The sequence below is a fragment of the Saccoglossus kowalevskii genome, chromosome 8 (genome assembly GCF_978046115.1).
Source record: "Saccoglossus kowalevskii chromosome 8, keSacKowa6.1, whole genome shotgun sequence".
Lineage (NCBI taxonomy): Eukaryota > Metazoa > Hemichordata > Enteropneusta > Harrimaniidae > Saccoglossus > Saccoglossus kowalevskii.
In genome coordinates this window covers 26,701,914-26,721,268 of record NC_140648.1, presented here as the reverse complement: position 1 = coordinate 26,721,268, position 19,355 = coordinate 26,701,914, and the positions used below count along the sequence as shown (strand labels likewise).

Genomic DNA, 19,355 nt, shown 5'->3' with positions numbered 1-19,355 from the left:
AAATGTCATTTAATTTATTTTTAAATTACCGTAAAATCTGTATTAGAAGCCGCATCCCTAATAGAAGTCACACCCATTCTTTTTAAACAATTGGGAACCAAAAAATCATCATTTCTCATATGTGTAGATGCTCTAATAGAAGCCGCACCCCCTCTATTGGATTGTACCATTTTAATAGAAGCCGCGGTTTCTAATACAGATTTTACAGTAATGCTTATCAAAGACCCAAAAGCCCTTAGTCTTAATTAATATTATTAGGGTGGACATGAACAAAAAGAAATATTGTTTGTTTGTTTTTTAAAATGGGCCTATCAACTTACCGCTCAACGTTTTTGCCAAAAAACAAATGGGATTTCATTTGGGAGTAAAAAAATAAAGTGTTATTTCCATATTTAAAAAAGCCTATAACACTATTAAAGTGCCTGTGCAATGCCCACCCACACGTTTCTAATTTTAGATCTGTGCCCCACTGAAATGGGCAGTTATTGATTTTTTTGCTGAAAATGATTACTCGTATCCAAGTAAATTTGAGATATTTCTTGTGTTGTAGCCACGCCCACTTATCCTGAAACGGTCGACTGTTTTCGGACTTCCAACTCTCGCCAAAAGTGCGCCACAAAATGCGAAAATATGAGAGGTCATACCTCTGAGCCATAATAACACTGTTCATTCAATATACTTTTACAGCAAGTCTCAGAAGTATAGGGGCAGCCAATTTGCAAACTCGCCAGCGAAGTGGCTAACTACTTTGGTTTTGACTAAACGGTTGGCTTTTGAATCTCGCTGGCGCCGTCTTGTGGTCACGCCCACTTATCACAAATCTATGTAACAGTAGGGGATGATCCTCATACTTTAGGAGCTAATCAGCGACGGTCTTACAGTTGGATGGCGATTTCGCTTTGAAATACACCAGGGAAAGTGTTCTATGCTCTTCGTGTCCACACAAAAACAACGAATGAGGTTGATTTTTTCAGCAGTTGGCTTAATGTTACCCCAACGAATCGTTTGAGTGTGAAAGTTTGTTATTTTCTCCCTAATTTGTAGGAAACTGTTTCTCAAATTGTCTATTTAGTTTCAAGCAGTGTTCAAGAAGGTTAACCTCAAATAATAAATATTGGTGGATTAATCGCATTTATAATATTATCACGCCAGCTGACAGATCAACTTCTCATGAACAAATTTCCATCTACACTCATCATGGCACGTACACAACAAAAATCTAGTCAAACGGTTCAGTGTTTTTTGAGAAGTCACTCACATTCATCCAAACATCCATCTACCTACAACCCATTGAGCTAAAAATCTATTACTATGAGAATAAATACTGATGAGTGTGAAGAGTGAGCAGTCGGCAGGGAGATCAAACCATAAACTCCCTGTTGTGAAACCTGTCTGTCCAGATTCATTATATTAGTAGCAGAACTTCAGAGTAGTGATGAATATTAGAGTAATAACCACCATTTTACAAATCATGTTTAAAACAAAATTGTTGGCCAGAATTTCATCAAAACCAATTTGACACATGGCTTCTATGGGATGGTGCATTACCAGTGTAAGCACACAGCCAATTTGACACATGACTCCATGGGATGGTGCATTACCAGCGTGAGCACTAAGCCAATTTGACACATGGATTCCATGGGATGGTGCATTACCAGTGCGACCACTAAGCCAATTTGACACATGACTCCATGGGATGGTGCATTACCAGCGTGAGCACTAAGCCAATTTGACACATGGATTCCATGGGATGGTGCATTACCAGTGCGACCACTAAGCCAATTTGACACATGACTTCCATGGGATGGTGCATTACCAGCGTGAGCACTAAGCCAATTTGACACATGACTTCCATGGGATGGTGCATTACCAGTGCGACCACTAAGCCAATTTGACACATGACTTCCATGGGATGGTGCATTACCAGTGTGACCACTAAGCCAATTTGACACACGACTTCCATGGGATGGTGCATTACCAGTGCGACCACTAAGCCAATTTGACACATGACTTCCATGGGATGGTGCATTACCAGTGTGACCACTAAGCCAATTTGACACACGACTCCATGGGATGGTGCATTACCAGTGTGACCACTAAGCCAATTTGACACATGACTTCCATGCGATGGTGCATTACCAGTGATAGCACCCAACCAATTTGCACAACAGAGAATCTCGCAGTGAACGGTAAATGGTCTATTGGTGCCACAAGAAGCAATTTATGAGGGGCACAACTCATTTGTTTTGTTTGTTTTGCAATCATATTGCATTTTTATGTATTTTCAGGGCCACTTTTTCAGTTTTTGCATATTCTTATTATGACAAAGCTTACTTTTAATTTCTGTTTGTAACCATTTAACAAAGTCTTCATGCAGACTCACTTCCTGCAAACACAGTATCTTGTCAGGAGCCATATTTGCCAAAGATTCACCAGCAGCAACAACATCTTTACTGATGGACTGCAATTTCCTGTCTTTAAAGTTATGGTCTCTCTAAAAAGAATCAAAGAAAGCTTAGAAAGAACTCCCATGTGCTGAGAGTATTGGAGACACATTAAATATAATTTGAAATTACTTAGCTGAAAACTAATTATGCAAATCAGAAAATTAACATGAACAGATTTGATTGTAAAACTAATGAGGTCTACGCAATGTAACAAAAACTCTATGTACCAAGTTTAATTGAAATGTGATTAGAATCAAAAATATTATGATTTATTATGCTAATTGGGGAAATAATATGAACAGAGTTTTACCCCAAACTTTGTACATTGTTTGTACATTGTCCTAGAGTTTCATTAAAATGGAAATTAGTAGTTTAGATATCAGTGTGAAAGCTTAAAATTGGTTAATTATGCAAATTGGGTAATTAATATGTACAGATTTTAACCCACAATTATCCAGGACTGTCTATTGTCCTACAGCATCCATGTATAAACATTCATTGATATATGATGATTACCGTAAAAACCCGCAAATAAGCGCCACCCTCAATTAAGAGCCACTCAGTGAAAATTGTTACATTTGACCCTCCATTAAGAGCCACCAAGAGTTGAGTGGTTTTGTCAATAAGAACCCAGAAATAAGTGCCAGCCACCCGGTTGTTTACAATCAGGCAGACACCGAGCTTATCGCTCCTCACTTCCACCTGCATTGTTTAGTGCCCCACAGAAGGTGTGAGACAAATAAAGATTATCCCCATAACTTGCCTGATGTCCTGTGTAATTGAGAACGGAAGAATGATAGACGAAAGAAATGCACCGAGAGCATGAATGTGACTGTCAACTTGTCCATTTTATATTTCTGACACACAATCGACCAATTCACAAACTATTCATAGTAACTACTAGTATGTTTTTTGCCGAAACACCGAAGAACACGTTGAGATATTCATTGTCAATGTTGTCTTTATAACCAAGTAAAGAACGTCACGATTTTAGAACGCCTTTATCGGAAAATCGGAGGTATCGAAAATACATTCTCACAGACGGACCGGAACAGGAAGTCAGCAGAAAACAAAAGATTTTTTCCTTAGCGTGAGGGGAATTTGGTTAGCGTGGGGGAAAACAGAGGTGTTAATCCGGTCATGGCAACGTTTGAGGGATCGTGACGTAGCTCCGACTGTGAGAATGTAATGATTACGCAGCCCACTCTCGCTGATCGTGATTTTGGGTTATTTTTTGCATTTTATTTGAGACGTTCGTTTTTGGATGATTCGAGACAAAATGTTCAGGGAAGTAACAAAATAACTGGCATTAGTTTGGAGAGGACTCTCTTGCCGAAAATAATCAAAATTGAAGTCGAATGGATTAGTTCCACAAACTTGTGCGATCAACTTGTCTTACAGCAAAGTGAAGTCTACGTGACCCGCCTGACCCAAATATTTAAATTAGCTACATGTATTTGTGAGAATTGAAAATAATCTGAACTTGTACCAATCAGAAAATGCCTTGTAACAGGCCTGGGCTTTCGTGAATGATTTCGTCTCTCCGATTGGTCACAGGAAATTATTTTTAATACATGTAATTGTTACTTTCTCGGTATCGTTTCGTATTTGGTTATATAGGGGTGGGGCTATAGTTTGACCCTGTTTGCGTGGACTGTGAAGTACGTAAATATCATTATAAGCTGGCTTGATTATGAAACAGGAAATATAAACCAAAGCTGTACTGTCAGACGTCTAGCGCAATTAAAACAATGCCCAAGTACCCAAGCTCTACAAATCTATAGAAAAACGTGTTTTTATTTATTGTTTTTGCCATAAATACAAGTGATTGGGCATCATTTTTATCATTCGTTCCATGCTTCCTTTGCAAGTATGTCCTCTCCTGTCGCTGCTGGTCAGATCAATTCTATCCTATTTTATATTGTCACCAAATCAACCACCACGCCAGCCACAGCCACGCAAGTTATTCCCAGTTTTCAAGAAAAAAGTTTGCCGTACCAAACTTGGTAAACAATTGTACAAGTGATTCGAGTGTTGGGTCAGACACTGAAAGTGCTACCAAATCCGACTTCAGGCATCGCTACGCATTGTCAGTGAAACGTGACTTCAGGCATTGCTACACATTGTCGATGAAACGTCGAATCGTCGTATTTATTTGACATTTGTTATTCCCATAACAGTATTTTTACAGAATAAATTAATTGCAATGATACATCATGAATAATTACTTGTCTGTTTTGGTTGTGTGTGTGTTTGCTTATCCCCTTCCCTATTTCACAATGAAAAAGTTTGATGACCCTGGTTTAAGAGCCACTGGCTACAGGGTTGTCAACATGTTATCTCAAATAAGCACCACCCAGAAATGAAAGTGTTACAAAGTGACTCTTATTTGAGGGTTTTTAAGGTAGTACCTGAGATATCAGTGTGAAAGTTGGAAATTGGTTAATTATGCAAATTAGGTGATTAATATGCACAAATATTTACCAAAAACTAATTGGGTCTCTGCATAATTTTAGATTCATTGAAATGTGATGATTAGTACTTTAGATATCAGTAGAAAAGCTAAAAATTAGTTATGCAAATTAGGTAATTAATATGCACAATTATTTACCCTGAAACTAATCAGGTCTCTGCATAGTCCTAAAGGATCTATGTACCAAGTTTCATTGAAATGCGATGATTAGTACTTGAGATACCTGTGGAAAAGCTGAAAATTAACTAATTATGCAAATTAGGTGATTAATATGCACAAATATTTATCCAAAACAATCAATCTCTGCATAGTCCTTGAGTATGTAAGTACCAAGTTTCATTGAAATGTAATGCTCACTACTTATATCAAAAGCTGAAAATTAATTAATTATGCAAATTAGGTAATTACATGTACTGATATTACCATAAAAACTATCAGGTCTGTGCAGTGTCATATGACATCTATGTACCAAGTTTCATTGAAATGTGATGATTAGTACTTGAGATATCAGTGGAAAAACCGAAAATTGACTAATCATTATGCAAATTAGGTAATTAGTATCCACGGATTATTACCAAAAACTAATCAAAACCTAGCATTAGTTCAGAAAATCTGTGTACCAAGTTTCATCAAAATCCAATGAGTGGTTGTTTAGATATCAGTGGAACAGTCATGGAACCACTAAAAAACAGCTAATTATCATGCAAATTAGGTAATTAATATGCACGGATTTTTACCAAAAACTAATCAAATCTGCGCATATGTTCAGAGCATCTATGTACCAAGTTTCATCAAAATCCAATGAGTGGTTCTTTAGATATCAGTGGAACAGTCATAGAACAGCTAAAAATTAGCTAATTATCATGCAAATTAGGTAATTAACGAGCATGGATTTTAACCAAAACCTAATCAAAACCTAGCATTAGTTCAGAGCATCTATGTACCAAGTTTCATCAAAATCCAATGAGTGGTTCTTTAGATATCAGTGGAACAGTCATAGAACAGCTAAAAATTAGCTAATTATCATGCAAATTAGGTAATTAACGAGCATGGATTTTTACCAAAATCTAATCAAATCTGCGCATTGGCCCAGGATGTATGGTTCTTGAGATAGCAGTGGAACAGTCGGACACACATACACACATACACACACACACACACACACACATACAGACACACTAACTGCAAAGACTCCCATTTTGTGCTTCGCACATGGGAGTCAAAAATGAATAATATATAATATAAACAAGCAGACTGTCGGCTGAGATAGCTCCGCTGTTAGCAATGTACATTTCAATTAAAGAACAGAAGATATCATTAGAAAATGAACAATATGTATAGTATCAAAGCAATCAGACTTGCGGTTTTCAACAATAAGTGGAAAATATCACTTTTTACCAAAAATTACAAAAATATTCACTAAAATTAGAGAATTGTAGATATCATCACGCAATGAACAAATCTGAGAGAGGTCGACATGTAGTACCTATATACGTAATATCAAAGCAATTGGACTCACTAACTAATCAAATCATTTATTTTATAACCAAAATGGCCATTGGTCAGCCATATAGAATAGATTCCCTAAAAATGTGAACATGCAGGAATAAACTATAATTGTGGATCTTTTCACTGACAAGCTATGTCAGATATATGACAATATATTGGCAAGTAATTTTAATTAATTATCTCTGTCCAGAAACCCAGACATTTGGAATGTAATAAAAAATCTAAGATATCATAAATTGAATTCCTACTCACCACGGATGACAAAGTTTTCACAGCATCAAAGTTTCCATTTAAACCAAACTTATCCTTGAATTCAAGTACTTCATACACAGCTTCAAGTCTTTGTTCCAATCTGTGATACTGTTTTATTTCTTCTATACGCGACGCTAGCCAATCAGTTGGTTGTTTGCCGAGTAGAAGTTTCAATTCTTTTTCCAGCTGGACATAATTCTTCTCATATCTTCCGAATAAGGCATCAACTTCTTTGAGAGTTATATTACCAGTTTGAGTATTTGTCAGAATTTCATTAATTTTATGGAATACTTTACTCCAAATAGTTGTGGCCACTTCCCCAACAGTAAAAACTTCTGATACAGACTGCTTCGTTTTCTCCTTCCGTAAAGCTTTAGCCCTTAATACCCATTGGTCTTGGAAAAGTTTACTGCTGTGTATGTTTTGCAGAGGTTGTAGCATATTTTTTACGTTTTGAGACAAGTCAAAGAATGTTATCTCCGGACTGGTAGTATCCCTTTCAAGAATTATCGGATTGCAGATATCAGTCATCCTAAGCTTTTCAATATCAGTGTTTACTTGTTTTTCTAGGAATTCAACATCAACTGAAATAAAAATGATTCATTTACTTTGTTATGTTATCAAATATAATATGTTGCTTAATTAGCAAAAGTTTTGGATTACCTACTTTCTAAGCTACATACAATCACATATAGTGTATGAATAGATATTTAAGCAATAACCCCCTGCCGAAGGCGGGTATACCACGAGATATTGCACAATTCACAACAGATATGCAGGAGCCGCAGGCGAGTGCATATACAGAGTGAATTGTGCAATTGGGTTATTGCGATTATATTATACCAGTATATTGTCAATTCGATAACACTAGTAAAAAAAAAGTTTACTTTCATCTACTAAAAGATCGTGATTATGGCCCTTGAACATGAATATTTATAAGAATAGTATGTAGTTGTACGCTGATTGCATACAAAAATTACATGCGCAACGCAGTTCAAATTGAATAGACACTAATTTTTATTTTGCATGTATAAGAAACGTATCCACGGTGAATAGAGCAGCGTAAACACAAAAATTAGCATAACAAAAGATGACCTTTCTGACCTTTTACTAACTGCGTCAACGCGATTTGAAATACAGGGTTGCGTACAGTTTGGATCATTAAAACAAAGGATCTTTCACATTTTCATTCCGGTTTTTGTACAATTTGGATTGTAATTTGCCCATTGAAAGTACAGTTGTGAAATACATGTAAACTGGTTTTGTGACTCATCATACTACTTGTAACTGTGGATATTTGACGTTCAGCAGTACTTGGTTCGACCGGAATTTGAGATGTGGCTGAACACGGTGTATCATGTACGGCGACCATCACAGCGACCTCAGTTCCAACATCTGACCTGGATACCTTTGATATAACCAAAGTTTTTGTGACAGTATGACTGACAAGTTTTGTCGTTGTTCTGGGGTAAGTTTGGCGGTGTAAGATCGGATTCTCGCATCATTTTTGTGACACGTACATGATATGCCTTGTCTCAACTCCAGCTGAAAGAAAGACTTTGCACGCCGTCACTCTAATGCAGTGGTTGGTGCACACTCTGCACAAATCTGGAGCTTTCAAAATTACCTTCATCATCTCCTATACTTTGTTTACCCATAGTTGAGAATTACAATACCATATAACGTCGTCAAAATCTGCGTTGTCCAGTGTTCTTTAAAACAGATGGAAATTACCCGAGTGCAATTTCACTGCAATTTTGTCAGCTAGAATACGATCGCTGCTACAAGACACCAGTTGTTATTGATGGCATACATTTTTGCTTGCGACTCGCAATTTTTTTTGTACTTCAATCCCTCAATCTCATCTAGTACTTAAAGATCATGTTTTCTTTATTGGAGGTTCGCAATCCATCTCAAAGTCACAACACGATGAACACAGCATTCTGGCATATTTTTAGGCACCTCGCGGTGTTGAGGGACGGTGGTTTAGGTTTGTGAGGCGAACGACAATCACCCAACAACCAACGCTCACAACTTGGATCCCACCATTAACAAAAAGCAATATTATTGTTATATAACCTTTCAGATGTTTTTAATTCAGTATTTCTTTTTAATATTCTTCCAAAATTCAACCACTATTTATATTTCCCTAAAAATCAAATAATACCTGTTTTATGTATTTCCAGGGCCACTTGGTTTAGCCGTGCATTATCAGCCAATATACCATTGATTGCATATGCAAATTTTGTGTTTGGACCAATAAAATCAATGGATTAACACCATCAATATACTGGTATAATATAATTGTATCGTACATGTCCTATGTGTAGTTAACATAATTAAGAATAGTGTATTAAATAATAATCCTGCTAGGTGAGCATAAGTCTGCTATTTTTGAGGTGCACAAAGTGGAAGCCATATGAAGCTAATAATAACATTTTTTATCAAAAATATTCTTCAAAATTAGAAAATTTAAGATATCTTCAGAAAATATATAATCATTATAAAAGCATTAAACTTGCAGTTTTTAGGAAAAAGTCAAAAATATCAACAATGATAAAATTTATAAAAAATATTCAAATGAATAAATATGAGAAAGAACAATCCTACATAGATTAATTTTATAAGTATGAAACTTGTACAATAAAGTTGACACCAAAAGGTAATCAGTAACATGAACAGCTTCACTCTCACTGACATCGATAGAGCTATAAACAAAATTAATGACTAACTATCCACTCAGATCAGAGATCAGAAATATTGCAACTCATCGAAGTATGTAAGGGTACAGGGTAGTTGCATGTGGAAAAGATGAGGCTCAGAGTTGTCCGTATGCCACTTGCAAATCACGTACGTGCAAATCAGACTTACATGTGCCTTAAACCAGACTTGCGTGTGACAATAAAATACGAGTTGGAAAAATGAAATGTATGCACAAATTAGAACCTACATTTAGCCAATAAAATATGGAGGTATCTAATATGTTGAGAATAAATAATAAAAATTTATTCGAGTGTCATAATGTCTGGTCTAATAGCCATATGTTCAGTTTATTTTATTTTTTAATGTGAATTATTCCAGGTGCCAATGAGAAGAAAATCAGACTCTTTAGACGAATATACAACTGCATGGATGGGAAATTTATTTAGGCTTGATTTAGGAAGAGGGTTCTCCGAACCCGCCTATTCACATAGTTCATACCCACAATAGACTCCAGTCAGTCAAATTGACTATTTTGAACTGTAGGCATTAATCAGCGATTCTGCCAATGACGGAGAGATAGACTCTAGGTCAGGGGAAGCCCCATGACCCCAAGATTCTTTTCCATTACGTCACGAACCACGTAACCGAGGCCATATGTCGATGCCATTACGGCTGGCTATTCACTCTGGTTCCTTTCTCTCCGCATCGAGGACTTAGACCAACGCTACGGAAAGAGTGGGGTGGTCGGGGGCACCCAGAGTGGGTATGAACTATGTGAATAGGCGGGTTTGGAGAATCCTCTGCCTAAATTCACTACGTTCAATTACCCACCATAGACTCTGGTCAGTAAAAATGACTATTTTGAGCTGTAGTCAGATGCCAATAGGTGCGGGTTTTCCAAGCAAACAGAAAACGATGAAAGTCTTTTCCTAGTCCGGGATGATTCACTCTACACTATTCATAACCTAGCTAAGACCCCCAAAAATGGGTGGTGTTTTACCTTGCCTGTGCTGTCCCCGGAGCAAAAAGCCAAAAATGCTACTACGGTGACAGGGATCGGTGTGCCCGAGAAAGCTAGACCCAAAAACCAAATTCAGGGGTAGTATGCTTTCGAAGAAAAGACCGAAACAGTTCTGCATGAGGACATCTGTCTGCAAAAATGCTGAGACCAACTTATCGCCTATGCGCAGGGACCCTTGTGGTCGTTTAGGCACCCAGCCTAAAAGAGGCCCTCTTCAATGGATTGAGTGTCTTTTAGGTAGAAGTTGATAAAGACGTTTGTGTTCTCCAGAAGCCTGCCCTCAGAAAACGCTTGAGGGGGGCGCCTAACGCTAGCACAGGTGAGTTAGCAATCACACAGACCTCATGCGCTCGTACTTTGTGTCTCTGCAAGCTCTGTGTCGAGGAAGATAAAGTATTATAGACCTCTATTACAGACGCAGTCATCCACCGGCGATGAAAGAATGAAAGGACGGCCTATCCTGCCTGCCTGGGCCGCAACACAAAGACATGTGCTTGGCACCCCGTCTTGAAACCCTAGTATGTTTTGTAGCAACTCAGTGCTCAAACCGAGCAGAGAAGCAATTCCTCCTGATCCTCCGGGCCGACAAAATTTAAAAGCCGGGGGATGACGTTCTTGGCGAGAAACCCGATTCGTGTCTTTCGCACAACTCGATTGTCCATAAAGGCGGTCCATCGTCCGAGAAGGACAACGCCCCCAGTTCTGGCTGACGCCTACCTAAGGCAAGGGCCAGTAGGAAGACTATTTCCCATGTCAAAGATTTGAGTGTCGCTGATCGGAGAGGCTCAAAGGGTGGTCTGCTTAGAGCAGACAACACAACTGGCAAATCCCAGTTGGGCGGTTCTCTTGTACAGGGTCTCAGCCTCTGGTTATGGAAAGCAGTAAATAGTCTCCTAATAATAAAACAATCGGCTAGTCTCGTTCCCAAAGCATTCTCAATGGTGGGGGACAAGGCCGACCTGTAGCCAGCGATCACTGCATAGGACAAACCCACTTCGTCAAACAGGTGGACTACGGAGTCTGCTACCTGGCTAATAGAAGAATGGTATGGATCAATCTCCCTTCTGCTACACCAATCAGTGTATGCTCGCCACCTAGAAATGTAGGCAGAGTTGGTGGAATCCCTGTTCGCCCTGGCCAGGAGGATGGCAGCCGGCTCGGATAAACCTTTTGTCTGTACGAGGTTACTGAGAGCCTCTATGCGTGTAAGTGGTACACTGCTAGGCTCGTTGGTAGTGCGTTGACCGGTTGGACAGCAGAGCCGGTAAGTCCGGAAACACTACTGGTGTTTCAACTAGCATCTCCAACAGAAGTGGAAACTAGGTCTTGGTGGCCAATTGGGTGTGACCAATGACAATATGCAGGTGTGCACCTGTCGAAGTTTTCTCCAGTGCACGGTGAACTAGCGGGAAGGGAGGAACGGCATACACATCTATGTGGGTCCACGGGATCAGTTTGAGCCGGTTGATATGGCAGTCCCGAAACTAATGCGGGGGTCATATACCTTGGGCTTGTTCGTCCAATAGAAACGCTCCTCAACCTTGGAGGGAGGCATATGTTACTAGAGTCATAGTTGCGGCGAGTGGGTCCAAGGGGACCCCTGTCCGAGGTTGGCCAGTGACGACCACCAAGATCAATACCCGCCTGTCTAGTTCCCGTAGGAGAGCTCAATGTTGTAGCAACAAGCGTTGTACCGGGCATCTGCGCCATGCGGCCTCAGGAACTACCCTTCGAAATGAGGTCATCATTCTGATGATCCGCATTAGTTCTCTGAGGGACACTGAGGGAACGCTGACTAGGCGTTCAGCTAGGCAGCTTAGCGCCAATCAACACATTTGAAATAGCTATACCAAGCCTACCTCTGTGTCAAACTCCATGCCCAGGAACACCAACTCTTGCGTTGGGTAGGGATGGGACTGAAAGTGCCCAACTGGAGAAGTAAACCCTGTGTTAGCCTTACTTAATAACCAGTAATCTAGGTAAGGATTGATGTGTACCGATGTGTGTTTGGTGGAGCAGCAGCACCACCTGTTCCATCCATTTTGGTGGAACGTAGGGGGCTGTGCACAACCCTAAGGGGGCACCCGCGATTTGAATACTTGGCCCAGCTGGGCGACTCGAAGGAGTTGGCAACTCGCCAGGTGTAACGGTATGTGCAGGTAGGCCCCGCTTAAGTCTAGTGGGGCTAGCCAGTCAAAACAGTGGATGGAGAGAAGAACTCTGAATGGCGTCTCCATGCAAAATCGATCAAAGAGCACGTACTGATTAAGTCTGCCTCGGTCCAGAACTGGACGCCCGCCACCTGTAGATTTGGTACTACGAACACATTTGAGTAGAAGCCTGGACTTAATGTCGACTGATCTACCTTGTGTATGGCGCCCTTTTCCAGCAAACTGTCTACTTCCTGTCTGATTGCTTCCACCTAGCGGGAGTCCTCTGGCAGTGCCCCCAATGGGGGCGCTCTGTTACTCTTCCTTCCCGCGGTGGCCCACCAGTAAATGTGTCGCCTTGTCTCAGAGGCTGGTGTGTTCTGCCTCCAAGGTCTCATGAGTCCTGGGCGCGCACAATAATGCGCTCCAGCAACACTGCCCTCAGGGCGTGATGGGACGTCTCAGACTGAGCTGGCGAGAACGCCCATGGAATGCGGCCGTCCCCCTTTACCTGGTTTGCCAAACAGAAATCTGTGGTACCTGGGTCTGGGAAAGGAGCCTTGGGATCCGGTTGGGGGTGTTTTGGTCTCATCCCACATTTTCAGGTCTTATTCCGAAACCACACCGACCAGGTAGCATTTCGTCGAGTGGAAAGTGTTGCATAAGATTTACCCCACCTGAGCCTTATGTGTTACTACCTCTGAAACTGACCAACATCTACCATCACACTAAGTGGTTGCCTTAGGATCAATGGTGGCTGTATATACATTGTATCACTAGGATCGATGATACTCCACATCACCCCACCGACATGGCTGCCCGAGGTAAAAGCTGTATCCGACGCGAGCGAACCATCTCTTTTCAACTTAAATATGTGAGCGAGAACGTGTTCGACTATGCGTCTCATAACAGGGTCGGTTCCTTCTGGTGACGCCTGTGGGTCGGTAAGAAGAGAGTCAAAACCCACAGTGGTGCCGAACTCGAAGGTAAATTCGGTACCGCGCGACGAAACCCTGGCTGGCTGAAAGTAGGAGGGAGGCGCAACGTGTGCACTGACCCGAAAGCCCTGCCCTGAAATCGGAGGCTTGGCTGCCAGCATCCACGTCGGCATTCAGTGCCCGAGGTCCCAGCGGAGACCCGGTGCAACTAGCCTGAGCCTCGGCCTAACCCAAAACGGGAGAGTCGTGAATGTGAATGGGGGGTTCCCCCGAAAAGACATCTTTGAATGCAAGAGCTTTCTGTGTTGCCAGTTGAGGGGCCACAGTGGAGACAGCTCGCTCCGACTGCATCTGATCTACCCAGCCTGCCAAGGATGCAATTTGCCCAGTCAGTCCTTCGACCAAAGCCCTCATCGCAGAGGCAAACCCAACGTCTAAGTACACGAAGTACCAGTAGCTGAGCGTGAGGACTTTCGACTCATGCCAACACGCAACTCATTTTAACCAATTTTTACTGGACGCGCTACGATGCTGTGAAATACAAGCAACGATGTCAGTCTCGGCGATTTTGCATGGCTCTGGAAAACAATCCCAGGCCTCAGAACTCCAGTGAAAAACACTCACCTTCAAGGCAAAAACCCCGAACCCTGCACGCAGTCACGGCAAAAATAGCATTTCGGATGCGGGTTCTATGCTGGTAAATTCTGATTATAACGAGGCACAGTTGCCTCGAAAAACGAGGAGACAAAACCGGCAGCAAGCCTCTGGTGCTGTCATTACATCTATCCATTTCTAAATACATTGACAACCCATAAAATGAACACGACATGCATGAGAGAAGCAAAATACAGTTGCAAAAGGTGACGCAACAAAACCAACAAGTGATCAAGTTACGTGTCCGAGGTTATATTTGCTTTGTTGTGAAAAATGCCACACACAAAGGGGAAAATGACACGAGGGTGTCAAGGAAAACTTATCCTACCAGCTACATGTACAATGTAGGTTACCGCAGTCGCGGTAACAACCAAAGCCAGATGGCAGACAGGCTAGGCAGGCAGAGCTGCTAGACTTCATCTCAGTCGATGCGGAGATAAAAGAAGAGTGAATAGCCACTCGTAATGGCGTCGTCATATGGCCTCAGTCACGTGGTTCATGGCGTAAGGGAAAAGAATTTTGGGGTCATGGGGCTTCCCCTGACCTAGATTCTATCTCTCAGTCATTGGCAGATTCGCTGATTAATGCCAGTTCAAAATAGTCATATTGACTGACCAGAGTCTATGGTGGGTAATTGAGCGTAGTGAATTGGCACTGTTAATAAGCAGATTAATAAGCAAGTCCGATATGTATCATATATAACGTCTTGGAATTGTCAACACTGAGAGTGTGAGAACAATTGCAGAAGTGGGACAATAATTAAGTGAATAATCACCAACACATTTTATTGTCACACGCAAGTCTGGTTTGTGTGCAGGTTATAATTAGAATGCGATGTGTAAGTGGCTTATAGACAACTATACGCCTCATCTTCTCCATGTGCAACTAACCTGTAAAGGTACCCTTACCTATATGACTCGTTTGATGCATGTATAAATAGACACTGATGAAGACACAAATTACGAATTCAACAATATTTCTATTATATAACATATGCTGGAAGTCACAGTAATACATGTATATACCTGGTTTTATGGAATCACATACACCAAGAAAGCAGCCCACTTGTCTTTTTTCCAATTCATATGCTTTAATTTCTCTTGTACGTAGATCCAGCATCTTAGATATATCTTCAACTGATGACTGTGTGATAGAAACAGCTCCTTTGTTTTCGTCTGGGAAAACATCCTCAATTGTAGTTTTATACAGCTCAACAAAATGAGCCTGATTTTCCAGAATCAATCTGAGATCACATACTAAAATATCTCCATTAAGCAAGTTGTTAACCAAATCCACCAGCAGAGACTGTGCAGTCCCAACATATTCTTGAGCTTCAGCATTAAGGATGTCACCATGTCCTTGTTTTGCACCTGGAAATACAGCATCATAGAACTTGAAAACACCAAATAAATTTTGAATTGAAAATCATTATGGGGATGTCTAGTGTTGATACATCGGTTCAGTATAACAAATGGAGATAATTTACAAACCTGCAACTTCAAAACATTTAATAATTTTACAAATGTGTCATTGTCAAGGTAACATGTTCTACTGTATCTCAAATAGAGGTTGATGCCTTAGTGCATCAACCTCACAGCCATCTGATGAAAGTGTGCAATTTAACAAAGAATGGTGATAGGGAATGTTTCCCAGGCTTTAATTTATGTGTAAATCGAGCTAGAGGTTAGTGTGCAAAACATATAATCTGTCAATTTGTGTTTTTGAAGGCCATCTTGAATTTAACTGTCATTTTAATGTTGACTACACATAGAATTTTGTAAGTATTATTTTTATTGCACCAACTATTCCAACTGTAAGACAGAGAATAATCAAATTGCTGGTTCACTGTGCAAAATCATAACAAGGTGTTCATAAAAACATAGCATAAATAAACAAGTCATTTTCAATGTCAAGTTCTTGTCCTGTTTTAAATGCCTGTCAACATTAGAATATAATTATCTCCAATGTTGTTTTGATGTAACGTTTCAGAAAAACACCTTTAATGACAGGAAAATCCTTGATCGCTTTCTTGCCCATTCGACAATCAAATAAATGGTGCCTCCATACTTCTGTACCAAACTTGATTTCAATGAGTAAGTGTACTTTTGGTGCTTGAAATGCATTTGGTTGAATTAACAATCCCATGTTTTTGCATACAAGTAATTGTGCTTTGTAATCAAGTTTGCTATATTATAGGTAGTTTTATATGGAAGCTAGGTTATTTTTGAAGATTCACTGTTATAACATAATTGCTAACTTGTATTCTGAGTGAAATCAGCCTACATGTATGTGAATCAAATCTACAAGATACATGTACTAACAGTAACAATTAATTAGTAATACCTGTCATTTTGAAGAAACCAACAAATGGTGTCCATGTTAACAGATGATGCAGTATCTGCTTCCTTGTTATATATATAGATTTCCTCAACAGCAGTGAAAGCAGTGAAAGCAGTCTCAGTCAGGACTTGCTGAACAGTTTTATGGTAGTCTTGATTATCTTGACAGCATAATTCTACTTTCTGTGCTTTAGTTACCTATTAATGGAACCTTACTTTTAATATTCAAAGAAACTAGTGTCTTTGCTTTATTGAATAGCTTAAAAAAAATGATTACCGGTACATGAAATATGACTCCTAAATACAATACAGAGTACAGTACAGAGTCAAGAACCAAATAGAACTAATTTTGAGTGACATACATTATCATTATAATTTATTTTGTTCAGCCAGATTTGTCATTCTTGTATTTTTCTCTGGTCAATGTAAAAATGACGGTGCAACAGCCCCATCTTCCCTTTTATTATACATCCGTCACTATAACGCCACAAGTTACAGCATGCTGTAATTTTACAGGGTATTTTCATCCTACCATATTAGGAAATACAAATTCCAAATATGGATCGATTATGCATGTAAGCATCCTCTAATAATAAAAACAATCATGGCTACCAGCAGGGTTTGACCGACTCCACACAAAGAAGTTTGCTGATTCTGCTCTAAACTTTTTGGATTTCGGCATTCCCATGATGCATCCTTGAAAGGAAAAGATGTATAATAATAAGGTTATTTCGACGATACCTCAAAGTATGCAAACAGACAGTATACTTCCGCTGTATTGTCTTCGTACATACTTCGAGGTATCATCGTAATAGCCTCATATCATTCTTAGGACAAAGATCAAAGAATTTTCATTTAGGTTTGAGCTTTCCTGTTTCGGTTTTAGTTTCCTGTTTTGATAGCTGCATTTATATTTTTGTTTGGATAAATGATCTACATTTTGACAACTATTAAATATTTGTTCATGTTATAGAAAGAAATTATACACTTACTTTCTTCACTCTATCTCTGAAAAAGTCAGTGAATACTTCCTGCCACTGTAGAGCAGCTTCTTTATCAAACATCTCAACTGAGAATAACTCATGCCAAACCTACAAAAACAGAGTATATACTATCAGTAACTTTCATATATAATAATAAAGGTTATCACAAAAATATACTGTATGTACAATGGCATTATGGTGAACCTCAGAACATTTAAGTGGTCTGATCTAAAATGCATGAGGGCTGGTGACACTTTCAGGTTTGAGTGGCCGAAAATAAAGCAGATTATTAAGCCAAATCCAACAAGTCATTGTCAATGACACGTCCCCGTTCCGTTCATATTTGAGTGACATATACATTCAAAGCAGATCATGACCGAAATTGCAGACCACTTTCCGTGATCTGATCCGAAATGCACCTGCATATGTACAACAGATTGTACTAAATCTGAACAAAATCCATCCATGCATGACTGAGATCCGGTTCCGGAATTGTGAAAATACGTGATTTTGATGCATTTTCGGCCTTAAAATGGCCATCATTCAGCTATTGTTGAGCGGATCATGAAACAAATGCACATATCTATTTGTGACATGATGTACCATGTGTGTGTGAAGTTTGAACTCGATCAATCCAGGCATGTCTCAGATATGGATCAAGAACTGATTTTTTAAAAACAAAATGGCCACCAGTCGGCCATTTCGAACTTGATCCGAAAAAAAATGAGGTGCATCAAGGTCCTATTATGTTTAATGTCTGTACAAAATTTGAACAAAATCTGTCCATGCATAACTGAGATCCAGGTCCGGAATGGTGAAAATGTGCGATTTCAATGCATTTTCGGCCTTAAAGCGGCCACCGTTTGGCTATCGTTAATGAGATCATGAAACAAATGCACATACATATTTGTGACATGATATACCTTGTGTGTGTGAAGTTTAAACTTGATCAATCCATGCATGTCTCAGATACGGATCAAGAACTGAATTTTTTAAAACAAAATGGCCGCCAGTCGGCCATTTCGAACTTGATCCGGGAAAAAAAATGACGTGCATCAAGGTCCTATTATGTTTAATGTATGTACCAAATTTGAACAAAATCTGTCCATGCATAACTGAGATCCAGGTCCGGAATGGTGAAAATGTGCGATTTCAATGCATTTTCGGCCTTAAAACGGCCACCATTTGGTTATCGTTAATGAGATCATGAAACAAATGCACATACATATTTGTGACATGATGTACCTTGTGTGTGTGACGTTTGAACTCGATCATTCCAGGCATGTCTCAGATACGGATCCAGAACTGAATTCTTTAAAACAAAATGGCCGCCAGTCGGCCATTTCAAACCCGATCCCCCCCAAAAAATGACGTGCATCAAGGTCCTATTATGTTTAATGTATGTACCAAGTTTGAACAAAATCCGTCCATGCATAACTGAGACCCGGGTCCGGAATGGTGAAAATGTGCGATTTTGATGCATTTTCGGCCTTAAAATGGCCGCTATTCTGCTATCGTTAATCGGATCATGAATAAAATGCATGTGCATATGTCCCATATAATGTGTGATGTATGAGTGAAGTTTGAACTTAATCGGTCCATGCATGTTCGAGATACAGGTGATCACGGACGCACGGACGGACGGACGCACACAGGGCAAACCATAAGTCCCCGTTTTCGGACTACGTTCGAACGGGGACTAACAAGTTGTTGTAAAAGTGAGTGGGGAAAACACAAAACTATCTGAAAGCATAATTTGAGGTGTATTTGTGATAACCTTACTAGTATTCATCTTTTTAGAATTGGACATCACTGTATAATTTAATGAACAGTAACAGCCCAAAATACCAGTAAATAAAGTTTAACAAGATTTACGGTTGTGCTAC

General features: G+C 39.8%; 1 protein-coding gene across 1 annotated transcript in view; it reads right to left on the bottom strand.

Moving 5' to 3' along the window:
* LOC144350052 (E3 ubiquitin-protein ligase rnf213-alpha-like) overlaps window positions 1-19,355 on the bottom strand; it is a 156,006-nt gene that overhangs the window by 58,250 nt on the left and 78,401 nt on the right. Inside the window, exons 13-17 of the mRNA XM_085502817.1 lie at window positions 17,479-17,577; window positions 16,513-16,684; window positions 15,173-15,517; window positions 6,682-7,265; window positions 2,335-2,494 (exon numbers count right to left, since the gene is read on the bottom strand). Of these exons, the coding sequence (XP_085358943.1) occupies window positions 2,335-2,494; window positions 6,682-7,265; window positions 15,173-15,517; window positions 16,513-16,684; window positions 17,479-17,577 (1,360 nt within the window). The remainder of the gene's footprint in view (window positions 1-2,334; window positions 2,495-6,681; window positions 7,266-15,172; window positions 15,518-16,512; window positions 16,685-17,478; window positions 17,578-19,355) is intronic.